The 27,550-nt window shown below is 38.3% G+C and overlaps 1 protein-coding gene across 1 annotated transcript in view; it reads right to left on the bottom strand.

The window, feature by feature from the left end:
* The window catches only part of MDN1 (midasin AAA ATPase 1), a 93,360-nt gene that overhangs the window by 8,009 nt on the left and 57,801 nt on the right, over positions 1–27,550 (bottom strand). Inside the window, exons 61-94 of the mRNA XM_088162059.1 lie at positions 27,113–27,494; positions 26,831–26,940; positions 25,027–25,723; positions 23,921–24,082; positions 22,961–23,234; positions 21,760–21,995; positions 21,016–21,111; positions 20,648–20,742; positions 19,849–19,973; positions 18,592–18,738; positions 18,207–18,316; positions 17,678–17,751; positions 17,292–17,487; positions 15,670–15,826; positions 15,355–15,501; positions 14,831–14,957; positions 13,838–13,943; positions 12,642–12,757; positions 11,137–11,616; positions 10,380–10,606; positions 9,882–10,037; positions 9,483–9,655; positions 8,946–9,107; positions 8,680–8,817; positions 8,312–8,453; positions 7,913–8,082; positions 7,544–7,687; positions 6,779–6,911; positions 5,854–6,173; positions 4,188–4,349; positions 3,710–3,811; positions 3,358–3,559; positions 2,732–2,902; positions 1,138–1,295 (exon numbers count right to left, since the gene is read on the bottom strand). Of these exons, the coding sequence (XP_088018185.1) occupies positions 1,138–1,295; positions 2,732–2,902; positions 3,358–3,559; positions 3,710–3,811; positions 4,188–4,349; positions 5,854–6,173; positions 6,779–6,911; positions 7,544–7,687; positions 7,913–8,082; positions 8,312–8,453; positions 8,680–8,817; positions 8,946–9,107; positions 9,483–9,655; positions 9,882–10,037; positions 10,380–10,606; positions 11,137–11,616; positions 12,642–12,757; positions 13,838–13,943; positions 14,831–14,957; positions 15,355–15,501; positions 15,670–15,826; positions 17,292–17,487; positions 17,678–17,751; positions 18,207–18,316; positions 18,592–18,738; positions 19,849–19,973; positions 20,648–20,742; positions 21,016–21,111; positions 21,760–21,995; positions 22,961–23,234; positions 23,921–24,082; positions 25,027–25,723; positions 26,831–26,940; positions 27,113–27,494 (6,397 nt within the window). The remainder of the gene's footprint in view (positions 1–1,137; positions 1,296–2,731; positions 2,903–3,357; positions 3,560–3,709; positions 3,812–4,187; positions 4,350–5,853; positions 6,174–6,778; positions 6,912–7,543; positions 7,688–7,912; positions 8,083–8,311; positions 8,454–8,679; positions 8,818–8,945; positions 9,108–9,482; positions 9,656–9,881; positions 10,038–10,379; positions 10,607–11,136; positions 11,617–12,641; positions 12,758–13,837; positions 13,944–14,830; positions 14,958–15,354; positions 15,502–15,669; positions 15,827–17,291; positions 17,488–17,677; positions 17,752–18,206; positions 18,317–18,591; positions 18,739–19,848; positions 19,974–20,647; positions 20,743–21,015; positions 21,112–21,759; positions 21,996–22,960; positions 23,235–23,920; positions 24,083–25,026; positions 25,724–26,830; positions 26,941–27,112; positions 27,495–27,550) is intronic.

Below are 27,550 nucleotides of genomic sequence, written 5' to 3'. Positions count from 1 at the left end.
AGACTAAGGAAAATAAGCCCATGACTCCAGACTCAATAGTCCCAGTAACTTCTCATTCCTCAAGAAGCAGCAGCTGTCTCACTGGCCACCTACTGCACATTTAAGGAAGGGAAAAAGAACATACGTGGAGGGAATTTCTCTCTTCTTCCTTTTGCTGAAAGGTGAGAAGCTGCCGGCCTCTTTCCCTTCCCCTTTAAATGGTGCTGCAAGAGCTCCCTCTCCTGTTTCACATTTTGTGTGCCAGTTGGAAAAAACCTACTAAGCCCAAAGCAACAATTATTCTGACAACAGGAGAACACTTGCATTTAGTAACCTTTTTCCAAAAAGCTGCAACACTTGGCATTAAGACAGAAATACCCAGTGTAGCTGGCACACAATCTGTTCTGTGTTATGTGTACAAACAGTAAAATAGCACCCTCCAAGTGCTGAACTTAGGACACCATACTGTAAGAATGAAAGATCAATCCTTCTAAAAAAAACCCCATATATTGAAAATATTTTTACTCTATCAACTGGTTATCCACTACCAACTGCTTCTTTGCCATAGGTCTTTATGATAAAATGTGCTTTTCCCCAGAAGTTTGCACTGGGAAATGGGAAGTGTTACACGGAGCCATGGTATTTTTTGAATTGAGACATTCATAAAAAGCTCAAAAAGGTTCTGTAATACCTGCAATCAGCTTTTAAAAAGTAGTAATATATTTTAATGAATTAAGTAAGGCAGATTCTTTGTTTTAAAGTCAGTGATGCCTAGTTTTCTCATCACTCTGTATGTACCCTTTTGTTATTTTCACACCACACATCCTGACCCTTGCTTTCCACTTTACCCAAGCATTTGATCTGCAGATTCATCTGAGCAAAACAATTCTTGACAGTTAGAAAAACGAAACCTTTTTAAAAAAAGGTGAGAAAATTCCATGCTAAGTGTGGGTAGAACTAGTAATTTTAAAGGCATCTTTCAGCTGCATATATGACAGTATATGTGTGTTACTTTTCATTCTGCCATTAAATAATAGCAAGGTATGGAGTTGGCTGAAAAAACGTAATTATTTTGCATTTATAGTTTCATTAACACAGGTCAAGTAAAATCTTTAGCTACAGCAGGAGAAACAGATGAAGACAGACTGGGCATCCTACCTGGGGAATGTCCATCAGAAACTGGTGGGCTGTGTGTATGGTCGAGTCCTTGCTTCTCTCTGGCTTCTCTTCAGTCACCTTTAGTGGTTTTTCTGGTGCAGAGTCATTGACATCCTCCGAGTCAAAAGTCTGGAGCTCTGGCTCCACATCACCTGGTCCTACAACCACAGAACTGGTTAATGACTTCATGGACCACACAATAAAAGAAGCAATATTGTATCTTGACTCTTTCACAGAGCATCTCATGTGCTTTGTAATTCAACTGATATTTTCTTTTAAAAGAAGTGCCAAATTTTAAGACATTTAATTCTAGGAATGGGATGAATACATCTTGCAACTCACTAGAACAGAAAACCATGCATTTCCTAATGCAAGTTGTTCTTCTGTCTTGTAAACTTCTTGCCAAACAAAGTAATAGTTAACAAACCTTTAACACCTGACAATTTCACTGATGAAGTACATTTATTGACTCTCATAGCCTCTATGACAGAACAATGGGAGGTATAAAGTCATTTGAGAACAGTCAGAAAATCATCATTAAAAAACGGTAATCTTTGCTTATCTGTTATGCTCTAATTTTTTAACAGAACAGTTTTCTATAAATCAAAAAATCAATTTACAAATTAAGGAATGGATTAGAGAGTTTATTACTGTTTCTACTGTACTACACTGTTTAACAACTCATTTCTTAAGAATTATTCTAAAGGAGAAGAAGAATGACATTGTAGGACATGTTTTGAGGACTAGTTTTTCAGAACATACAGTTGGCGAATCATGTGGAAAAACAAGTAGACTGATTACATGCACACCTATACCATAAATAAAGAGTCTAGCAAGAGATTTAAGTGATTAAAGCTCAAGGGAGTGGGAGGCAAGAATGTAGGCCTGTAAAACTCGTCTCCCCTCTTCAGCTGTGCTTTGCGTTGTTCAAGAAGAAAATCCTTCAAAATTCCAAGCTATGGTGTCATCTACTTAGATTCATCAAAATTACAAGTTCTGTTGCAATTGGCAAGTATCTATCTATTTTTTGGGGGGGGTCGGGTCATGTGTGGCTGACAAGTCAGACTTATCTTCTCTACCAACTACTTCTGTCAGCTGCTCAGTTCTGTTCCCATTTAAGAAGGAAGGAAGTGAGTTTGGTGCTACCTCACCAGAGTTGTTCAGACCAGCTCCTCTACTTCTTGCTGGTTTGTTTTTCTGCCAGAAGTTAGTTATACATAAAACAGTTGAGCTACGTGGTGCTGATGGTGGTGACACTGGAATGCACTGCTAAATGCCAATTAATTAAGTGAATTGGCACTTTGTTGAACAGCAGGGAAGTGTTTGCTTTTTATTTCTTCAAAGTGGTGGATAAAGATTAGAGACCATTAACTTGAAAGAAAGCAGCAAACCCCTCTGTCACTCAATCAGTTTAGCAAAGGCTAATGCTGGTTATTAGGCAAAAGTAAGAATACTGCTGCAGAGGAATCAGTTTGGATCAGGCATTTAATTTAGCCTTATGAAAAATATCCACTACATGCAAATCTAAATACCTACATATACATCTAAAGATCCATATCAGCATGTATTTAGAATGCTTTTTAAGTTAATGTACCAGGAGGTTTAGTGGCAGTAGACTTCTTTTTTTCTGGCTTCAGCTCTTCAGTGTCTACTGCCCTGAGATCCTCGTCCTGCATTTCTGTTTCCATTGCTGCATCTTCAGAGTCTACTTCTTCCTTTTCTTCAGGAGGCATAAACGGTTTCTCTTGCTCCTTGCTAGCTACATCTGCACAAAGACAACAGTACTTGTCAAGAGGAAAGTGGAAGGAGAAGTAGTCAAGTTTAAAAAAATGTTGCAGTCTGATGCCACTTCACATCAATTACAGTGAACTTAGAAGGTATCTGAGGCTCAAACCCCTATTTTATCTTTCACTCCACTGTGCTGTGTTATGTCAGTAAGCTATTGCCCTGATTAGCTGAACAGAATAGATTGTAAAGATATTTATTAATATAAAATCCAATATTTGTAAGTCAAATCAGTATTTTCAGAAGTGTTATTAGTTTGAATCTGAGTGCCAAAGAGTAGCATTTATTGTAGTGAAATGGTGCGGCACCTTTAACCAATGCAAGGATTGTTAAATGTAACTTTAAAAAGCAAACAGGGAAAGCTACAGCAAATATGAATGTTTCAGGATTTGATTCTGCAATGACAACTCTTAACACCCAGAAATACCACTGTACCATATGTCTGTGCATCATAGTGTTCAGAGCCTTGTTTAATATGTTCAAATGCATCAGCCTCCTCTGCGTTTTGTTTAGGCTGAGTTGTATCCTGCTTTGCTTCACTGCTGGATTCCATGGTTCTCAATCGCTTGTGGATGTGTTCATTGTGATCTCCCATCGAGCGCTCATTGTCTGCCTGGCCAGGTTTCCTCTTGAAACTCTGAAAAGGAACAAATTAACACCATGAACTTCAACAGAGGTGTAACCCATCACTAATGAGAACAGTGTTCCAACAAGGAGAAACTGAGTCCTGCCTTTATGCTAGTTAATATTTAGATATTTAAACAAAAATTTAAAAGAAGAGATGAACCTGTGTATTTTTTCTGCTTTGCTTCTGAGAAGCCATCCGGGCCATGCGTGTAGATTCATGGCCTTCTGACTGATTTGCACTTGAAGCTCCAGTTCCACTTTCCTGAAAGAAAAAAAATAAATTTCAAGTGTAACTGAAAATAGAAACTACTGTAAACAAACTCCAGATGTTAAACTGCAATGCTTTGCTACATTCTGTTCAGAATGACCAGTGGCTCATAACTGCCATAAGTATAATTCTTATGGAGAGCAGACAAGCCACTTCTACAGTTCATCAATTACCCTAAACTTACCTTTAGAGCAGTGTAAAATGCAGGGTATCTACCAGGTTTTTAAGGTTTTTTTCAGTGAATTTATAACTGGTATAAACTAACGTTTTGCACAGTTCTCAAAAACTATGGCAGCAGTTCCCTGATTTCAACTTGAAAATATATTCACAAATTTAGCATTTTTAACTCAGACACTTCCACATAATTTACCTCTTTAGATTGGTCTTTTTCTGAAGCCTCTCCAGCCAGCTCAACGGCACTGTCACTCTGCAGATTTTCTTGCCCAGTCTGCCCTTGTGTTTCATGCTCCATTCTTTCCTCAGCCTCAGGGATTTGTTCATCCGTCTCTGAATTATCTTCATCCTCCTCTTCCTGAAATAACATCAGATTATTTTAACATTCTAAAAAACATTGATAACTGTATGTTATTGGAAGGCACTGAAAGACAAATACAGTTATCAGACATAGTCAGGATAGGTTAACAAAGGGAAAGGCCTATTTGACTGGATACCTCTTCTATGATAAGGTCACTGGCCTAGCAGATGAAGGGAAGGCAGTGGATGTAGTTTTTCTGGATTTTTAGTAAGGCTTTTGGTAGTGTCCCTCACAGCATCCTTCTGGACAAGCTGTCCAGCTGTGGGATGAGTGGATTCAGTGTGCTGGGTGGGTTCCAGGGCTCAAAGAGTTGTAGTAAATGGGGCTTCACCTGGTGACAGTCACCAGTGCTGTTCCTCAGGGTTCAGCTCCAGGACTAGTCCTGTTTAATGTATTTATCAATGATCTGGATGCAGGAGTTTAATGCTCCATTAGCAAGTTTGCTGATACAAACTGGGAGGTGCTGTGGGCTCTCTTGAAGGACAGAAGGCCCCTTACAAAGGGATTTAGATAGATTGGGGCTCTAGACTATGATTAAGGGGATGAAATTTAACAGGTCCAAATGCTGGATTCTGCACTGAGGGCAGAGTAGTACTGGGCTAAGTATAGACTGGAAAGAGGAATGGTTGGAGAGCAGCCCTGCAAAGGGATCTGGGGATGCTGGCTCACAGCAGGCTCTGTGTCAGTGAGCACTGAGCCCTGGCAGCCGAGAGGGCAATCCTTTTCCTGGAGTGCATCAAACACAGAAACACCAGCTGGACAAAAGAGGTGGTGAATCCACTGCATTCAGCATTGGTGTAGCCTCACCTGAGTGCTGTGTGCAGTTCTGGGCCCCACAAATTAAAAAAGATGTGAAGGTCCTTGAATGTGTCCAGAGGAGGGCAGCAAAGGTGGTGCAAGGGCTGGAAGCAATGCCCTATAAAGAGTGGCTAAGGATTTTGGGCTTGTCTAGTTTGGAGAGAAGGAGGCTGAGGAGTGGTCCCACTGCTCTCGACAACTTCCTCAAGAAGGGACACAGAGAGAAGTGCTGATGTCTTCTCCCTGGTACCCAGTGATAGGATGCTTGGGAAGGGTCATTAGGACTCTAGTATCACATTGAGGGGGGGGTCAAACACTGGAACAGGCTTCCTAGAGAGGTGGTCAATGCCCCAAAGCTCTCAGTATTTAAGTGGCATTTGGACAATGTGCTTAATAATATATTTTTGGCCAGCCCTGAAGTGGTCAGGCAAGTGGACTAGATGATCACTGTAGGTCCCTTCCAACTCAAATAATCTGTTCTATTCATTCTAACACAAGACCGAGGAGGCAGCAGGAACACAGATAGCAGAAACACATGTTCAATAAGCATAGCTCTTGTTATCTTGATGAAGACTCTCACTAACGTTGTATCTATTAAATGTCAAATCTGTTTTGAAGTATCACAGAGGACATCAATTTCCTAAATCTTGTATAAGGCAATTAAAAAAAAAGAAAATCACTCTTCCATTTATTTATACTGTACCTGAGGTTGAAGGCCTTGGTCTTCATTAGGGATTCCCTTATCTTCAGCAGATTCATTTTTTTTCTCATCAGGTTGTTGTGACTCTTCCTCTTCTTCTTCTGCACCCTCAGTATTCTCTGCCTTTTCTTCTTGATCATGAGCATCTTTGTCTCCTTCATCTTCCTTCTCCTCTTTATCTTCAGAAATGCCTTCTTCAGCTGTTTTTGCATCTTGATCATCTCTTTCTGTCTCACCAGTATCCTCTTCATTCTGTTCTTCTGTCTTCTCTGCCTCATTTAAATCCACAGGTTTCTCATCTATTTCAAAATCATTCTCTTCTTCTGGATTAAAAAAAAAAAAAAGAAAGGTATATAAAACTTTCAGTGAAGTACAGAGGCAGTGAATATTACAGATATTTGGAATAAAATTGCCCAGCCTATAGAAAAAACAGATTCTGAGTTCTATACACAGAATCTGTTTTTTCTATAGCCAGATAATTCCTTTAAATCACAACTGATTTCCAGCTAGCAGTACAGCAGGATGAATTCCTATTAACTTCCTTTAACCTAATAGTCCTGAGGGTCAGTAGACTTTTAAGAGTACAAATACTTGAAAGTATAATAGGAAAAAAAACGAAACCACAAAAGCAACTGGACAATCAAATAAGGAGATTCCAGCATAAGTTAGGTTGTACCACTTGAATAACATGAGAAAGCATGCTGCAGTGTGCATGAAAGGGAGGTAAAGGAAAAGGTAATGCTGACTTCTTGTCTGGTCTGCATTTGGTACATTGATACACAAATGAATTTGCAGCTTCTGGGTGGTTATACAGACTCCTACCACCATCTCTCTCCTTTCTATAGACAGAAAGGGCTCATGATCTGATTGACCCCCCCCACTTCCATGTGGCTTTCTTCTAGGAATCTGTAGAGATTTTCTGCTGTACCTTCATCCTCCTCATCATCACTCTTCTCATTACTCTCCAGATTCAAATTATCAGGCAGGTCCAAAGGTTCAACTTCAGGCTCCTTTTCTTGCTGGCCATGATAAGGATCTACTTCATTCTCATCATACTCACGCTGTCAGCAAAAGAATGGGGGAAATATTAACAGGCATGGACTAAGTGGGAGGATAGGCAAAGATAAGAAACAAGATACTACTGTATTTTCTAGGACAAAGAAGTGCTGGATACAATATTACATTCTGATCAGTTAAAAGTGGATGTCTAGTGATACACATACTCCTGCATGAAGAGCAGAAAGATCAGTTTCAGCAGATGCATTTACATAAATTGGTGGTACTTAAAGCCAGCATGTTTTGTGTTCAAAAGCCAATTTTCCTAGCTGAAGCATTCTGAAAACAATATGCACTCTTGGAGATGCTAAATGTACTCCTGCATACTAAGGTGTTTCTGTTGCTAAACACAACAGAATTAGAGTTTTAAAGCTTTGTCCATCAAAACATCAATTCAGTGTAAAGCCTGTTTTGGCAGCCATTAAAAGTTGAGGGTACTGCAAAAAAATCCTTTCTGGAATATGAATCAGAAAATAAATGGATATTATAATGGATACTTTCAGCTCTGAAATGAACTAACGTTTTCAGGGTGCTTCACATAAAAAAAAAAGCATTTCAAATTCTCAGAGACACACAGTATAAGCTACAGAATGTGGTTTAACAGCAAGGTAGTTCATATAGTCCAAACAATTTTTACCTCATCAATTTGTTCATGGATTTTCTCTTTATTTCCACTCTCCTCTTCCTGTTGCTCTTTTTCCTCATTCTTGGGAGGCTGTTTTTTATTATCCTTGTTTCCTGTCCCCAGATTGTCATCTTTTGCAACAAGCTCTGAATCCTCCTATTAATAAATCAAAAAGAAACTCTATTATATTACCCATTTTTCAACATCTCAGCGACATCACCTCCTACAGAAAAAACAAGACAACATTCAATAAAATTTACTCCCTGAAATTATCCCTTTCTAATGCAAAGAGCTAGGAGAGGCAATTCCCATTCTAGGTCACATTAAGTTGCAGTTCAATTCCTTTGATACTTTTTTCCCCCCCACCCCGTTCTTTATTACCTCATCCATTCCTGGTCCAGTTTCTTCTGTTTTACTACTAGCATCTTCATCATCATCATCATCTTCATCCCCCCAGAGCCTTTCATCTAATTTCTCATCAGCTTCAGCATTATCAAGATTGCCCATCTGCTTATCCAGTTCCTCCTCTTCATCTGAATTTTCCTCATCTTCTGTGTACAGTTCAGAATGTGTTTTAGTACAGAAGAGAGAAAGATAATGTTTTTGTTAACTTTAGAAGCAAATAAGCAATCATAGTTTGACCCTTAATTTCATCACCCCATTCAGTTAATTGATACATGCTGAAAGAGACACACATGCACATGGTATAGGAAATCATCAACCATTACTGGACTGATCTATAACTTTTCTTATAAGATTGCCATAGTGGAAGAACCAAACCTTTTTCCTCCCTTTCTCCGTCGTGCATCTTTCCTTCAAAGTCTTCAGACATTTCAATTGCATTGTCTTCTCCTTCAATGTCTGGTTTAGAATCTTGATCCTCTTTCTCCTTCTCTTGACCTTTTTGGAAACTGTCTTCTATCTATAAATCAATGGTAAAGCAAAAAATTACAATGGATCTTGCTTAAATATTAAAAGGTTAAGTATCCCAACAATATTTATAAGCTGAGATGCAAAGATAAAAGCCAACATAAATAAGACACTGAAGGTAACTTCGTGTTTCTTTTTACCCAAGACATCTACATCATGGATTTCAAGAGCTTTTTCAGTTTCACTTCAATTAAACAAGATTAATCCCAAACACTTGCCTGATCTTCACTTTCTATTTTGTCGCTCACATCCTTCTTGCCTTCCCCTTCTCCAATACCGCCACCCTCATAGTCATGGAACTCTGTTGCTCCCTCTCCTGCTTCATCTTCAAGTAATTCTTTTGGCAGACAAAACCCCTGCAAAGGCGAACAGAAACTCAAAATCTTCCTCAGTATTAAGTAATTTTTCAGCTTAGTTTCTACTCAAGAATTTACACATTAAATATATGCTTGCCATATATCCACTGTTACCTCTAATAACTTACCTTTAGAGCAAGCTCTGTAAAAATGCTGGTTAGAACAGAAAGCAGTTTTCCAGTACTCCTGTGAGATGCCAGTGAAATGGTGAAGTAGAACAGGATGAGGTCTGAATACTTGCAGAGCATGGGCTTTAGACGCACCAGCAAATAGCAGGACTGGTTGAAGAACTACAGTTAAAACAAAAAGCAGCTGTCAGTCATTATTTGTACTTACTGACATGCACCTCAGAGAGGGTCATGACAGTGACTGAAAACAGATGCTCAAAGCAGAAATATCAGCAGATGAGTTTAAGTACAATTTCTAGCATTTCTGGAGCTTCTTCTAGATTTTTCACAAAAACTAAAGCTTTGTATTCTTATTGCAGGAACATCTGGCTTTTGCACTACAGATTACCTTTATTTGTCCACAATTTCTCACATGCTTCTACAGTTCTATGGCACTGGGCAAGAAGAAGCAATGCACGTTTAACCACCAGAGTAGTTCACAATTCCAAATCTCTCAAGACTCCTAAGCCAAAAAACTCATGAAAAGAAAAATTTTACCTTATGTTTATATGAAGTGCAGTCTTCCCTGTAAGATTTCAGGAGGTCCAGGAGTTCTGAAACACCTAAAATTGCCTTCTGCACATGTAAAGACTCCAAATCAGCAGACAGATCTTCATCCAAAAGCTTAGTTATATGTCCAGCTTTAATCACATCAAGGAAGGCTGCATCCTCTTTGTTTCAAACACATTTAAAAAATGGAGATCAAGTCAGACATGCTAAAAATGTTATAGCAAGCAATCTAGAAATATCCACCCCTCTCTGCTTAAATATACAATTTCTATTAAAACAGCAATTTCCTTGTGTATTGGTACTTCTGACATACACTATTTAAGAAATTTTAAGGTTTGCACCGTCTAAACTCTTCTGCTCCCCAATCAGTTATATTGGTAAACTTACCATTTTCCTCTGAAGACTTTTCTTCCTCTTTTCCACCTTCCTGTTTTCTCTCTACCAAACACTGCACAGCATACAGAACAGTACGGATAACAGTTTCCACTTTTGTTGAGACTTGCTCCACAAACTCTTCATCCGACTGTTGATTTCCTTTTGAACCTTAACACAGGCAGTTTTACATGGAAACACATCAGATTACAGGTTCCTATGTTTCCTTTATGCAAGGGCAATGACAGCACTATGCAACTTTTACTACACAGTTCTACCAAAATCTCCTTGCTAACCCTGACCTACAACTATGGTACAAGACACGTCATTAATACAGATGTTAAAAAAAATTATACTGCACAAATAAAGTCAGGACTAAATTTTGCAAGTTTTAATTTAATGCAGTTTTTGGATATCAGAAGGAACATGGGACCACCTTCAGCAAAAACCAAACTAATAAGTTCTTATGTCTTTACCAACATTACAAATCAGGTAGAGAAAAATTATCCATACCACTGCAATCGGACACAGAAGCAAGCAGCTGTGCTCTCCAGGCTGTGAAGTCTGAAGATGTGTTATTAACTTCTTCTTGTATGTACTTTAGGCTCTTGATTAGGGCCATCTGATTTGCAGCTTCCCTGTCTTGCCCATTTGGAAGAAACAGGGACTCTATGCTTTGTAACTGGGCTGAGACTTCCAGCAAACAACTCACAGCTGATGTGCAAACTTCAAAGTCTCTCCTGCAACAGAAATACCATAATACTGAAAGAAGAACAAACAGCCCAATAGTCCAATTTAAGATTAAAACTTTTCTTGGGCATGGATAAAGGAGAGGCAGTATATCTCCATCCTGAATTTATTAAATAAAAAGTTTGACAACAAGCTTATATTCACACTGTTTGAAGCAGAGAGAAAATTCAAAGGTTGTTATTAAATAGGCTACAAATGTCTTTTAAAGTGAAAATTTCTTCATTAAATTTGTATTTTAAATTCACCTTATTAGCTAAGGAGCTATGGGGATATAATCCTGAGAGACCAAAGACAAAGTGGGAAGCTGAGACAGAAATTCTTTTCACTTGTCAGGAGTGGGAGAAGACACACAAATCTTTAAGGAGTCAGGCACTGCCTTTTGCAAAAAAAATGAACGTAAAACCATTTGACGAGTATTTGAACCCACTTTTTAATATATGTGTAGGCGAAAATTTTCAAAATTACTTCACACGTATTATGTGAACACGAAACAGAGGAGATGTTCATGTGCAGAACTCACCAGGAATAAAAGGAGGTCTCACGTGACTGTTGTCTTACTCTGTCCACTTCTGCTTTCATGGCCTTCACATTTGCCATCATTGCAGTCAATTGTGTAGCTACCTGCAGCCACAACTGATCCTTATTTCGCATCCTGCATCCAGGCGGCAATCGCTCAACTGTTACTGGAGACAAGTGCTTTAGATCTGAGGGAATCAGGTCAGGTACTCCCACAAGAACATTTCCCATTTCAGGCACTGAACTCTGAGGAATGTTGGGTTTGACATCAGTCCTTTCACTGTCATTGCACCCGGCTGACTCTTCTTTTGGGCAGCACTGGATAAACCAAGACAGCTCCTGGAGAACCATCACACACTGCATGGAAAGTTGCTGCAGTCTGTCTGTCCACTGTTGAACACTGTCTTGAGGAGGAAATGCTGCACTGTATTCTCCCTCAGCAGTCAACCTAGAATCTATCTCTTGTATACAGCTCAGGAGATTCCTAGTTAAGAAAGAAGAAAGAGAAGTTATAATCACTGAATTTTATGTTGGACTTCCTTTTTTAAAGCCCTACCTTTAACTAAATTATTTTTTTTAAAAAATCTAGATAACAGCTTCTCATGGAAAGGGTAAAACAATACGTTTTTTTTTAAAAAAAAAGTTGTTTTAATTAGTGATTTTTTTCCCTCCCTGAATTATGAAATACTACAAAGCCCTTGAAATCTGATTTGCTATGAAAGTCATAGTAATGCAGATAAGTGTCCTTAAGGCTTTACTATTCCTGTGACTGTTAAGCTGAGGGGTTTGTTTAGTTGGGGTTTTCTGGTTTGTTTTTTTTCAAGTTTTCAGGGGCTGGAATAAATTTTGCACCACTAATCTCCAGTCCAGAAATCCTTCTCTCTACAAATATACTAGCTCCTAACCTGACTTCTAAAAGTTTTATGGACTACAGAGTGTTGAGCACAAATATGCTCAACACAGGTGGCATTTGCAATGACTCCAATGACTCAAGCAATGAAAAGTCACATCAAGTAAGAAAGATTGTTACACACTTTTGCTTTTACAGTTTTGACACAACATCGAGTATGCCCTGGAACTTTTAGAATTTTTCTTTGTAAGCTGTTGATGCTTTCTTTATTTTGGCTCAAAATACCACCCAGATCATTTAATTGCCCCAGGTGAAGCCAACAACTTGAATGTAAACAAAATTGACTTAGACCAATACCAAATGAAAGAGATATAACAATCTGTAAGTTTAATGGTTTAACTATGTAATTAACTACAGAAATTATTTCACATATATGCCTCTCTTATTTTACAAAATTATTTTAATTCCAAAATACTGGCTGCAGTGATAGGATAATTTTGAATCTTTTCAATCTAGGCTTAATTGAAGAGAGGAGAAATAAAGGGAAGCAGAGGAAAAAGCTGTTATTTTCTTCTACCTTATTTTCCATCTTTCCTGAACTCATTTGGTTACTGTCAAAACTTCTTGCCAACATTTGAACGTTGGAAGACAGAAAATACCTGAGTAAGATCCACTGTTCTGTCAATGCAGTAAGAGATCGTCTCTGTCTCACAAGCATCTGCAAGAGGTGTGCAGTGAACCCTTTGCATCGTTCAATGCTACCTAGTCCAATATCCTAAACAAAAAAGACAGAAAAAGTGGGAGGGAACAGTCAGATAACAACGAGACAACAGCACCTCTGTGCCTCCATTTCATTGAGCAAGATGAAAGATTATGGCTTAATTGGACAAGTCTTAATATGCAGACTAGAGTTACAATTATTACAGTTTCCCCATCTTCATCTTTTCTGCATCTTCCATATATCCTGCATACAAATTTGCCTTTCAGGTAACTTCTGCAACAGTTACATTACATTTCATTCCACTGTAGCAATTCTCATCAGGAATTTGTTATTAAATCTACCTTACACAAATAATGATTAAAATCTGAAGAGATACCAGCCTAAATGCTTTACATTCATGACCAATGCTACAACCATTCATTTTACCAGATATACTGACAATTACTTGCACTCCTTTTATTAGAAGTGGTCACATCTTAAAGCTCAGAATAAATGGTTATAACACAGAGTGTAACTGATCACAGTCACGTTCCACTATTTGTATCCAGTATCAGATGTGACCATGATAAGATCACATTGTAAAACAAGGCGTAAAACATAGTGAGAGGAAGAACTTCTGGAAAAACAGCTGCTCTTTTTCCCTGAAATGCTGGAAAAGTGGTTCTGGTTTGGCAGAGCTCATTTGTCTGTTTTACTGGTTTTAGACCAATCTTAAAAGGAAGAAATATATTAATACTTCTTGTGTTGGACACGGACTCCAGTTATGCCAAATTATAAATATCGACTGATTTCCTCAAGAACACTGAATAATATTGGGTTCATTTTCCTTACAAGTTTGGATTCAGCATTTCATGTGTCTCTTCATGCACAAGAAGTAGCAATTAGGGTTCTGCTGGGATGAAACATACTGTATATTGAACAGATCATAAACTTCTTTCCCTAAACAAATTTTGTCCCTTTATAAAACAGCAGGTTTTAACATGCTGCATTTAATGAGTGGTACCAAATATCATATTTAATATCATATTACACAACATATCTCCCATCACCTTCTTACTACTAGGAAACTTCAGTCCAAGCTGGTACAATGAGGTTAACAGAAGAAAGATCCTGGTTTTACTTTGCTGGTGTTACCTTGGCAGGTGCTAACATTGCTGTCTGGAGCCGAGAGTGACGTGCAAGTGACCGATAGAAATACTTCTGGCATCCATCCCAGGCTGAGGAAATCTCTGTCAGCAACCTGGCAGAGCACAAAGTAGTATGGTATTAAAAAGTACCTCAGCATGCTGGAGGACCAGGTCAGCTCTTCAACCCAACAGTTTTGACTGAAATTTGTTTTTTTGAAAATGGATTGATCTTACAATTCTTCATTTTCTCTAAAAATATTCTAGTAGTAAGAAAACATTTAATTTTAAAAATAAATTCTAATGAAACCCTAAGCAACAGCAGCGAGATCTCTCTCTTTGAATACCATTTAGTGCTTTAATAGTGATAGTGTTTTTCTTTCCCCCATGCAGCTAAATCCAGCTTTATACAGAAGTTTTTTTTTTTACCCTGATGCATAAACTAAATGCTTACATCCCAGAAGGACAATAACCAGCATGTCTCAATGACAAAAAAGCACTTGTTGACAGAAAAACATTTAAAAAAAAAATCTGAAAAAACATCTTTCCCCTAAGAAAGCTTTTCCAGTAATGCCCATTTTGAAGTATATGTATTTTTCTCCTGAAATATCCCATTATTTAATGAAGACAAAAAGAAGTAATCCCTGAAAATCACAGCTCACCTTCAATAAAATCATTAGCAGTTTATACTCTAATATACAGCTAGCAAAGCATCCCAGGCAAGGCTGGACAGTGGAGGGATAATTGAAATCTAATTTATGGAAAGAATGAAACTGAGGGTATAGTTGTTAAAGTGCAAATTTAGAAAAAAAATGAAATTAAAAAACCCCCAAATCCTTGCTCAGTTGTACATACCAAACTGAGAAGTAACAGAAGGAAGGGAATATGCAAAATCCTATATTAACTGGACTGTCAAGAAATCCCAGTGTAAATCAACACATAAATTCGATACATTACAGCTACAATTCACACAATCTGAGGGTAAAAAGTCCTGTGTACATACGTGGCATCCAGTTCATGTGAGCAATTCACTGCAGCCAATGCACTACCCAGGTCCAGGGGACGAAGGTAGAGAACTTCCTGGTAATCTTCTGAACGGGACCAAGCCAGACCTTTCCGGTAGGACAAACCTGGAATGGTATTTCAGCACACATCCATTGATACCATCGTTTTTTTATATGAAAATGTCACTCATACAGTAAGACATCAAATGTTCTGATTTCAACAAGTCTTTGAACACGTTACAAGTTTTTTAAAGTAAGAACACATTGTAGCTGAGCTATCTCAACTACACAACACAGCTGAAAGAAGACTAACACAGACCTGTGTACATTAAGGAGTTTTCACTGCCCCATGTCCTTTTAAAAAAGCTGAGTTAGGGATCATTTTTAAGACATGAAAAGACTGATGAATGAGGGAGGTAAAGGTGTTACCTTACATCATATCATGGTGGATTTAGATATATTGGCAAAGACAGTAAAAGAACTCTGTACTTTTGAACCAAGCCCATTTTCAGTCGAAGCTCACCTGTTTTAGCGAGGCTTTTAAAGAGATCTGACAAAGCCCGTTGCTTCTGCATCTGAATATGCTTTGCCTCTGATTTCTGCTTCTCCTTAGTTGCTGTCTGATCAAATGTTAAATTTTGCAGTTCAGCTACAGAAACAATAATACCACCTGTATAGAAGACAGCAGGCAAAGGTATGAGATTGAAAATATAATGCATGCAAAGCAGCTGCGGAAAGACACTCTAGGAAGACAACTATGTATCTGCAGGCTTTCCTGATTTATTCCATTTACGTTATAGAGGTCAATTGTGGTATGGAAATAACAAGAAAATCTAACCTGTGAACTGGTCGAGATTTTCCACCAGGTTAATGAATGAATTATGTTCTGTAACTGTTGTACACATTTTCTTCATTTTTTTCGTCAGTTTAGACAGACGATACTGAAGAGATTGTGTATGAAATGTAATGACACCCTGACATTCTGGGAGTGCCCTCTGGAAAAAAATGAAAGAAAATTATACACATATATTCAAAACTCTCATTTGATCACTAGGAGTAAATAACTTTAAAAAAAGGGCTAAATTTTGCATTCATCTGAAACCCCAAAACATGTTCATGTGATTCTTTCATCTGTTCAGCACCAACACTTGAGCAAAATCATAGCACACATATGTCAGGCAGACATTAGTTTTGAAAACAGTCAAGTGAATGAAAGATGCTATGATCTTACTGTCTTAGGTGTTAGTCATTACCTCTATGAAAAAGGCAATCACTGTTTCAGGTCAGCTTCCCCTGCCTTCGAAGTCTAAAGGCATTCACCTAAATCACTAATGTCCCAGGGTGTCAGGTAAGAACACCCTCACTTAACTTTCCTCTAGACATGAATTTTGTTCTTAAAGAACAACAAAAACTGTGCAAATACAAGTTATTAAATAACGGAATTAATTCCTCAGCATATGCAAAACTTTTCAATTTATTTTTTTGGTTCAGTTTATGTTTGCACGCATCTTCTTTAAGGAATGAAGACAACATGGAACTGCAAGAAGTGAAACCAATAACCCTGTTAACTATCACAACATGCTTACAAATCACCGATCAACAAATCAAACCCTCGATCAATCAAACACATTAGATTTGCATTAGATTTCTGCCTCCTCACTCTACCCCTCCTGTACAGAACATGATCAGGATCAGCCCTGCTCCTGGTCTGAAGAAAGTAACAGAGCTGAGGGTAACTCAGCATTTCCCACTCACCACCAAATTCTGATGAGTTATGATTGTCTCCTTGCATGTTGCTAATAAAAACTAATGATATGAATAGGAATCACCTTCAGGAAGAAAATTAGCTGACTTTCTCTCTGAGCTGGGCAAATTAATTGGAGACATATTGAACTGAGACTGTGGAGCAGGATTTACCAAGCATCAGCTTGTCCAAGGCAAATGTTCACAGTCCACAGTCAGTCAACAGCAAACATATGACAATGTAGTGCATTCCCCTACCTGTATCCAAGCCGAAAGTGATTTAATATTTAATCAGAGCTTATATACACACAAATCCTACAGCTACATCATTATTTGTTTGGGCCTTTGCTTACAAAAAAAATGCACAATAATAATTTCAACTCCCAAGCTATTTTACGTCACTAGTAGGGAAGTAATAAATATCTGCAGACAATATATAAGCAAATTGGAGATGAAATGTGTAATTGCCTCATGTCTATATTACAGCACAGATATAGTGCCAGATCAGTACAGACCATGCTTGTCATTCCATGCTGCATTCCCACCCATCTGCAGTGTTGCATAACACTGAACACAAGTAAGACCAAAAAAGTTTATGATATATTCAACAGATTTGACACTTACATAAGATTTTCCTGCATAAATCAGTGAAAAGTAACATATAGACGAGAACAGAAAAACTGTTCTTCGCACACTTAAAATAACTAATTCAGTCACCTTGGTAACATCTGTTCTAGCAGACAGAACCTTTCTTAACGTGTTGTTTAGCCTCTGAATTTTGGTTTCTTGGTCGTCAGATTCTTCTTGCTTTTGCATGCAGTCCAGCTGCTCTTCCTTACCGATTTCCACCAAGGCAGGCCGACATGGCTCATCCAGAACAATTTCAAACTTCTTCATGAATTTAAAGAGAGTTCTAATTATAAAATAAAAGCAAAAAAGTTACTGGGTTTTGTAATCCTGGAAATCTCTCAGTTGCTGGACATAAATGTTTTCATTGTGTTATGAGCAGAAGAAACATTTCTGCATTCAAATGTAACATCATAGAGAAATCATCTAGAAGGAAGGTTTCAAAAAAGGGAGCTTAATTTTAAGTTCTGACTTACCTCCGTATTTTCTCAACTGATTGCTTTATAGCCCAGAAGCTGACATCATTCCACCTGGAAATCTTCACAAATTCCTATTAGGAAAATAAATAATCAATGGGATTACTTATGTAAATGAAATGAAGTATTTCCACATCAAAGATGATCGACCTTTAAACCTAATCAGCTATGATGATCTGGTAGCCTTAAAATGGAAAACATTTTAGTAAGTGAGTGAATAATTGCACAGGCATCTTATTCTTATTAACATATATATTTGCAGTGCATAAAATCTCCTGCATAGCCAGATGTTAGGAAACCCACAGGGGCTTCGCCTCTGGATAGAAATCTTCACAGATAAATGGGACTGATCAAACATTAAAGCTTTCAATCAATCCTTCCCCCACCTCAAGAATTAATTCTTGCCAAAGAAAATGCTTAGTAGGGACTTCAGTGGCCAACAGAACGATAATGGACAAATTCCAACAATATCTGCTCCACTGTTCCTTTGATTAGACCAATACACTGTCTGAGCCAAATTTCCTTTTACCTTAAGCTCCTTTTCTATGGGCTGACGAAGTTCAGTGATTTTGGCCTCAACACACTCTGAAAACTGCTTATAGTAATTGTATAAATTCCACAGGATGCTGCACAGAACATCTAGAAGGGAGAAGGGACAGATAATAACAATAATAATAATAATTATCATCATCATCCTTCTTTTACAAGACAACATTTTTCAGTGTCATTACAATAAACACACCCCAGTTCTTTTTGGAAGCTTATCAACACCAAAGGATGGGGTAAACTGACCAACAGGAAAACAGTAAAACAGCCCCATAGGCTTGTGTTCTATTTATGAGTTTAGTGACCTGTTTGAAAAGTCTGGAACACCTGATGGCGAGATTGCTGTACAGATAATTATAACAACTTACCCTTTTCTGCTACTTGAGGCATCAGCAAGATGTGGCAGTGGAAAACCAACAGTAACTGGAGTCGTGCATGAAACTCTCCCAGAGTAGACCCTTCAATGAAAGCCTGTAATGTGCTGACCAGTGTTTTCAGATCCATTTGCTCAGTTCCTGAACATTGCACCAGAAATTTAGAAACAAAGTGAGAGAAAACAAAAAACCCAGAAGATCAACATGAAAACTGTTCTCTGGTGTTTGCAACTTTCAATTAAATATAGAGTCTCAATTAGGAAAAGGTCAGAACAAAATAGGAAAGCAGCAGAAAGGGGAAGAATTCTGATTTAATAAGTAACACCAACAAATACAACAGTGGAAGAAAGGAAAGGTAAAAAGAAGCAGCATTAAGACAGTGACTGAGAAGGTCAGTTATAGGTCGAATTTCAGAAATCATTGAATATTTACAGAATACTTGCTATTCTCCATGAATGAATGGCTTTTTCAGACATTATGAGCCCTACTATAAGTAAGTCACTGTCAGTTCCTTAACTCCTCAAAGTCATGAGGACAGAAATAGACCAGAAGAATCTGGCAGAGAACACAGTGTCTTTAGAGTATTATCTGTGGAAAAAGACATGCTGTCCTCTTGAAGATGTAATTTAACCAAAGCTCATCAAGTGCATTAAGTAGTTTGAGATTGGAAACTTGGCCTCAAGCCAGGGGATAGTGCTTTCATCTTTACAATTCCATTAAATCTGGGGAAGGCAAGACGCTGCCCCTCAGTCCCCCTATTTTATGTAACATGAACACATACAGACAGATTTGCTAAGAACAAGTACATACCAAAACCTACTTACTGTAAGAATCCTTTAGGCTTTATGCAGAATGTTAAAAGCAGTTCAGCTGGGATATGAATTATACTTTCTACAGCTAAAAAATGAGGTGTCTTTTCCAATTGCAGATGGAGGACTCCTAGCTTCCAAATCTGTTTGAAGTGTTTATATGTGCATAACATACAGCTGCAACAATTCTACTTTCTTTTAGATGCTTTTTACAGACATCTTTTCTTTACATCACAACATAGGCTGTATGAGCCACAAGTGGTTTCAGAAATACATACTAAGTTCACACCATATGGAAAATCCTACATGGCCATGGAATTTATTGTAGGGCAAAGAACTATACCTGAAAGTGAATTTTCAAATTCTGGCATTTAGGACCTTAATCATACATCCTTAGTAGTTACTAGAACTGCATTACATTTCTTTGAAGGTCAGCACTTACCTTCTGTGTTTGCCTCTGTCTGTTCTTGAACATACTTCTCAATCATCTGATAGACTGAGAACCAGTGCTTTGTGGATTTCTCCACATGCTGCTTCATAATATTGTCCAAACTTACTGACCAGCAACTACAAACAATAAGAAAAGGGAGAGATACATCAAAAATATCATGAGTAGTTTGGGTTCAAAACAACAAAAATTTGTTTTCTGTTTCTATTAAACTAATTAATTTAGCAGGATGAAAGAATCTACACATAAGCTTAATATATACAATCAACTTCTGAGGATCATTGTTTCGCCAACATTATTAAATATGAGAGAAGAAAAGAAAGGAGGGTAGTAAAGCAAAATCTGTCAGAGGCAGGTTCAAAAGTTTCTTTTCTCAGAAACTAAGGTACACTTGTGGAACTCCTGATTGTGACATGCTGTGGTTACAAAAATTTTACATGGTATTAAAAGGGAGACTAGACAATAATTTTTAAGGAAAATTTAGTGATGGTTATTAAACAGACAAAACCCTGCAAGCTCAGGAAACCCTAGGATGAAAACAGGATGGCATTTGGAAAATATTGATTCTACTTCTCCTGAGGCAAATACATAGAGTCACCACAGCCTGAGCATGCTCATTCTCATCCACTACAGCTCCTCGGTGGTGGTCTCTTCTCCCCACACATTTTCACCACAACAGACACACAGAAGGCATGTTCCACAATTAAGGCAATTCTTTATTGGAATGTGCCTCCATGTGGAGATGAAAGCTTACAGTATCTAAGGAAAAGCAGCATGGAAGGACAATTCTTACTTCAGCTCCAATCTACGCCACTGAATAATCAGTTGTGTGACCAGATCAAGATGCTTCCGCAAGGACAAGGCTCGACTAGCGTTTTCCTCCCAGTCCTAGAAAAGGAAAGTTCCCCTTTACTCAAAGCCAGAATTAATCACTGCCTGGCCAAACTCATTGCATTACTCTGGATTACTAGGTTCTTGCTCTTTAAACTTTCAGCATGGAGCAAGTTAACTTCCCCAAATCCTGAAAAGCAGCCAGCTTTCATGCACTGTGTTTGTAACTATCTTGGTTTAATTAATCAACATATCACAGTAACATGATAGCAAATATAGGTAAGGAAACATTAAAGAGAAAAATGAACTTTCCCTTAGCCTTCTTGTTACCTGTGCCTTTGCAAGAAGAATTTCCAACCCATTCAGAAACTTTGAGAGAGGACTAGAAAGTGGAAAACTCCGGATTCTGTCCATCACAACTAACAGCTGCAGAATAAAAACAAGAACATTCAGCCCTTAGTAAGTGCACTTCAACAGAAAAAGCCATGAAATTGAGTTAATTTCTATGAGCATAACTGACCTCTGCAAGAGATACTATTTTTTTTTTCTTTTTTACATTTATGAATTGCTTTCTCGGTGTAGTATAGGCTCACAAGAAGCTCACTAAGGCAACGCACTTGGGGAATGGAGTACAAATGACCTGATGCAAAGTTTCTATGGAATCTGAGTTTCTACATTACCCCAAGAAATGTAACCTAAAGACAACAACATAGATGCTGTAATCTAAAGCATTATGAAAGAAAGAACTTCAGAAAAAAACAAGAGTATAAACAGCATGACCTCAGGGATCTTTGAGCTATGGCAGACTGAAAATTGCTTAAAACTTAAAGTTCAGACTTGGCAGAATCCCACTTAACGTTTCATAACTAAAATAGAACAGCTATAATACACACAATAATACCTATACCTCTTATGAATAAACAGGTATGACTTCAAAACTTCTGCATAAGTAATACAGACAGCATCTAGGCAAGCATATCAATCTGTATGCACGTATCTATACACATATTCACACATTAAATGCAATCCTGAAATGCTCCAATTTTCCCCAAATATTTGCTGAGGCCTTTTTACCTGCACAAGTACAGGATGCTCTGGCCATTCCTGCAGTAGCCCATTTATTTCCTTAGCAAAATTGTCAAGCACAGGTTGGCACTGTCGGACTTGCTGAATATTGGGATGTTGATAGAAGTCATATGGGCCATCTTGCTGCAGCACAAGATCTGAAGTTACTTCTTCAAAAAAGGTATTGTGAAGAAGAGTGCTCAGCAGAAGTTGGCTTCCCAAAAGATTATCATTCATTTCAGCACCTAGGAAGCAAGTAAGGAAGACATCACACATGCTACTAGTTCTCTTTTCAGTTGAACAGATAAAGTTGGGGGTTTTTTCCCCCTGTATCCCAAGCATGTTATCTTTTACAAGGGTGTAAGACTATACCACTGGAACAATGAGATGGGAGTATGGAACACGAGAAATACTTAAAAGTTTATATTTTCTATTTTATCAGATATTTCAATGAAAGTACAATGAGCATTGTAAAGCCAGGCTGTAATCATGCCAGAAGAACACAGTTCCTCTGTATATAAATTTACATTAAGGACATACTATTATAAAGCAAGGCTCTGTGGAAAAGTAATCCAACACACAAAAAAACTCCCACATACATTGCAGCCCAGGTGCAAAAACAAAAATAAGGTAATGTAGAAACAACAGCCCTTATTTGCTTCATCTTAATTGCACACATGCATTTATTAGATCAGAATTGAAATATATAGCTGTGCTTTAACAAGTGATGATTCTGAGTTCTCACACATCGTTAAAACAATTTACCCACCAAGTTTTCCAAAATTCAGGGTGGAAAAAAAACCCACGATACCTTTCTTCTTTTTACTTTATATACATAAGATAAATTTAAACCAATTCTTTAATGAACTTCACTGCAAAATTTACTTCTGAGAAATTTCTTCAAGTGCTTTATCTTCCACAGGACTGTGCAAATCCATATGATCAAAATTTCACTCAGTATTCAATAAATTTTTAAACCGTGTTGGTCTTCTATATTACCAAAAGGAATTTTAAAAATGCATAGAAGAATAAAGATCAAAGCATTTCACAAGATAACTCTGAACATGGGGCAAATTCTCTGGAAAAACAATTTTCAGTTTTGTGCATTTTCCCCACAACAGGTGTGTTTCATGACCTGTAAAGCAATTATTTTGAAATAAATCATTACAAATCTAAACCTGCATATCTGAAATACTGCTAGCAGTCTTACCAATTAAAGGATAGAACTGTGACACCAGGCATGCACCAGTCTGATAGCAAGAAATAAATGTACTGAAATAATGCTTGTCTTGATGAGAAGGCAGACTCTGTTGATACCACAGGGATCGAGCAAAGTTTAAGCACAACTGCTGATGAACCTTCATTACTGTTTGCATAGAGCCCTTGGACAAAAGAGCTCTGTCAGCTTTCAGCTGGTCTTCCACAGGCTCTTCAGTTTCCATTTTTTCCTCTAGGCTTGGCTGAGCTGTGATATCTTCAAAGTCCTGCAAATTACATGATAATCAAAAGTAAATTTTAATCCCCTTTCTTTAATGCCTCCTCTCCCTATCTGCTCTTTTGCTTTTTTTGGCATTGCAAAGACATGTTTAGGATTTGCAGCTGGTACCATATAGACAGACTGCTAGTCTGAAACTGAACACAGGTGTACAGAACATTTCAGGTGTTAACTACAGCAAGCAAGAGTGTGACCCCTGAGCTGCTGCCAACTAAACCCCTTTGCAGAAAAAGCAGCAGCAGCTGTGTTTGCTGATAAAGCACCTCAACACTGTGTGGTCGCTTGAGGACCTGAACTGTTCTGTCCCAGATGCTTTATTTAATCAAGGAGATCAGCCTTCTCCATAGGTAGTAAAACCTCGTGTGACCTTACTTGCTAAATAAATAAAATTCTAGCTTTTTTCAAGCAACTTTATTATCATTCAGTTATATAATTTGGGATTATTCACCCAAACCACAGTACAGTTCAAACCTGGAAATAAATCCCAAAACCCTTTTTCAACCAGAAGGTAAAATAAACCACAAGCACATAACTTAATACCTATCAAAATCTACCCCCATTTGGCTTTCGGATGAAGGAAAAACTGCTTCATTCCTCATGTCATTTATAGCATTTATTTTCAGGAGCAACTTCAGATGCAATTTTTGTGTTTCTTAACAGAGTTACAGCTATTACCTTTTCATGAAAAGGAAATCTCCTCCTAAATTCTTCTTCTTCCTCTTCTTCCTCGCTCCGTCCTTTCCCATGACTTTTACTCCTGTATCTGTACAGGCTTCGTTCCATTGCCTCCTGCTCCTGGGCACGGCGTTCCTGTTCATCCCATTCATTCACAATTGCCTAAGGAAACACAAAGCAAGATGCTTCTACACAAGTTCACGTTTAGAATCATCTCCTATCAGTGGGGCAGTATCTGTTTTGCTTGGCTCTTCCCTCCTCCATGGCCTACAACAGTAGAAATCAAAGCCATCTAACACTTGTGAATTGCCCTCTAAATAAGATAATGAGAAAAATGCAAAGACAATATGCAACAGAGTACTTGACCAAGTTCTAGTTTCCTTTCTTAAACATTTTATGAAGAAACTCTACAAAGTTTGCATTGGGCTGGTTGTTTTTGTGTATGTGTCCACTTTTGGGGTTCTGTTTGGGATTTTTCTTACATAATAAAATCTTTGCTAATTGTTACAGGCTATCATTTCATGCCTTGATGAATTCAAACAAGTTAATCCAGTATATTAGATTATCTTTTACAATTAATTGGGAAAAAACCAGAATATTTTAAAGAACATCATACTTATAGTTATCAAGATAAAGACCTCTAAAGATCATCTAATCCAACCCCTCTGCCATGGGCAGGGACATCTTCCAGTAGACCAGGCTGCTCAAAGCCCCACCCAATCACTCTCAAACACTTTCAGGGTTGCAGTATCCATAGCTTCTCTGGAAAATCTGTTCCTCTGTCTCAACACACATACCCTATCCAGATTTACTCTCTTTCAGTTTAAAACTGTTAAACCTTGTTCTACAAGCCTTAGTAAAAAGTCTCCTTCCCTCGTTTTTATAAACCCCTTTTATATACTGAAAAGCCACAACAAAGTCTCCTCAGAGATGTCCCTTCCCACAGTGAACAACCCCAACTCTGTCAGCCTTTCTTCACAAAGAGGCATGTTCCAGTCCCCTGATGATTTCTGTGGCCCTCCTCTAGAGCTGTTTTAACAGATCCATGTCTTCCACAGGGGACAAGTTCAGTGCAAGACTCCCAGTTATGGGCATCCAGAGCTTACCCGACACAGATGTCTGAAAAGCTGCAGAGATTTCTGGTCCATTTCACCTCTGGATAGTACATGGCATCGAAGATGCAACAAAGCATTCACCAGGAGCTGTTCCAGAGTTGGGGAAGGCTGCTCAGCTCCCTCAGACCCTCCTTCAGAGTGCTTCAGAGAGAACTTTTTAAGTCCATTAAGTACCCCAACTGAATTCACTGAGCATAAAGTTTCTGCCCGAGCAAAGTAAGTGGGAAAAGCACAGCCAACAGAAGGAAATGCCAACAAGGAAGTGAGGAGGTTGGTGAGATCAGCTGGGCACACAGAGCTCTGCAGCACTGCACACGCTTCAGAAGCCACTAATCGCATGCCATGCTGCAGCTGCAGGATGGCAGCCTGGAGGGGAATGATGGCATCAGGGAACACAGCATACTCCTCTGCCAGGTGTTTTCTAAACTGATGGTGGGATTGTTGCCACGATGCCTCTTCATTTAACAGGTTCTGTATAGCCTGCAGCGATTTAGGTCTCTCTCCACGGAGGAACTGCAGAAGGCGGGCTAGAAGGTCTTGGACAGAGGAAATCCGTGCTATGCTGTTGATGTACTGGTGAGCCTCCTGGTATAAGCAATCATACAGTGGAGCTGGAGGCCTGAAGGCCTTCCTTCTGGAAAGACTGCTTATTTGCTCCTTCAACCCTTGCATTCTTTCATGCAACAGCCTGTTAAGAAATAAATACCATTGACCAGCTTAGACATGGAAATATGCTTCATACAAACTTGTTCAAACAGATCTAACGTAGCAGTTAGATTCAGGAAAGGATTAATCAGAAAATACTCTGCTAGTTTGTGTGAAACAGCAAATAAGGAAAAAACGAGGGACAGCCTTGTAGCCCACAAGTGTAGATTTCTTCTCTCCCTGCCACTTCAAACTTCAAGTACTTTTTTTCTTGCTACCAGACAGCTCTGTGAGCATTAAGAAAAAAAAAATATTACCACAAGCAATTGGTAAAACTCTGCCATTCAGAACCCGCTTTCAGTGATTATCATTCTCTTTAAGCATGGAGCTACCAGATCCTCTATGTGTACAATAATTAAATCAAAAATTCCTATTAGAAGTGGAAAATAATGAATAATAGACAGTTTTTTATCTCCATGTACACAGAACACAACTGGAAGGCTGTAGAAAGGAGAAAGAAAGCTCTCTTTGCTTAAAACTTCCTGAGGTCCTTAAGTTCCTCTGATAAAAAAGGGCTACAAAAAGCCCCAAACAAAATAACAGTGGCTACAGATTCTGAATGTCAACAGTGTACTCTATGTGGTAAGAAATTTAATTCATCCACAGCAACACAGCCAAAGGCTATTGTTAAAATACACATATATAGATTTCTCAGTAATATCAGCTGAAGAGCTTTGCAAAATAGCACTGGCACGTATAACGGCCTCCTTGAGAAACTACTGTGATAGATAATCCATCTCATTTCAACTGATTGATAATACTGTCATATTTTAAGAAAAGTACTGTAATTTAAATGTATGGCATTGTTTTTACTTCTGGGCATGGTTTCAACTTTATCAATATGTGACGGCCATTGCTTTATTTGTTCTATTTACAGCACTACAAAGTGTACAGATAATTCCTTACTGCAAGTAAAGAGAGCAGCTTCTTCTTCTCTACCACCTCAATATGTAAAATTGTACTTTAAAACCAGCAACTCTAGTTTCCACAGAAAGAGAGAAAAACTGTAAAGCTTCAGAGAAAAGCTTCGGAGCCTGAGCACACAAAGATGGCATGTCAACTCTAAAAGAGAGGGGTGCCTGGGTGTTACCTGATGTGGGGATGAATATAGTTGCTGACTGTTTCATCTTCAATACTTTTCCCTGTATGCAACTGGGATGAAAAATCATGTGTTTTCCATTCACACTCCAGCTGGTATAACTAAAAAGGAAAGAATAAACCATTCACAGTGGTTCTGATTTTAGTAACCAAGGATTTTCATGGACATTAAAAGAAGTTCTAACTGTATAGTTTAAAAATCATGACCAAGCCAAACTCTTCTGCATTGATTTTATACATAACAAGGTAAAAGCCAACTTGGCTTCACACTCACCTCTTCTTTTGAGTACTTGAGCTTGTATTCTCTTTTAACAGCTGGATCAAACCTGGTCTGTGGAAGCCACATCTGGATCTGCACCAAGCCAATGCTCACCCAGAGACTTCCTCGCCAAGCTGTCTCTGGTAACTCCTGAAGCCCTTCTCCATAGAACTGATGCAAACAAGTGAGCAGAAGAAGCAGGAATTCTTTAGGAAGTAATTCCTGATCAGTGATGCTTTCAAGTATCTTTAGCAGGTACTCATATGCAACAGGATCCTTGAGGTAGAGCTTTTCACAGTACTCCAAAAATTCTTCTTGAAGATCCATTGGAATCAGATCTACCAGGGCAGAGAGCTGTCTGCTTAGCATTATTCCTTGCAGTCTAGCATCCGTGTGTCTGGAGAAAAAGGAATGAGAAAACGTTTACACACAGTAAGCAACCTTCTGCAAATG

The sequence above is a fragment of the Sturnus vulgaris genome, chromosome 3 (assembly GCF_052056855.1).
Source record: "Sturnus vulgaris isolate bStuVul1 chromosome 3, bStuVul1.hap1, whole genome shotgun sequence".
Taxonomy (NCBI): domain Eukaryota; kingdom Metazoa; phylum Chordata; class Aves; order Passeriformes; family Sturnidae; genus Sturnus; species Sturnus vulgaris.
This window is presented reverse-complemented; position numbering and strand designations above follow the sequence as displayed.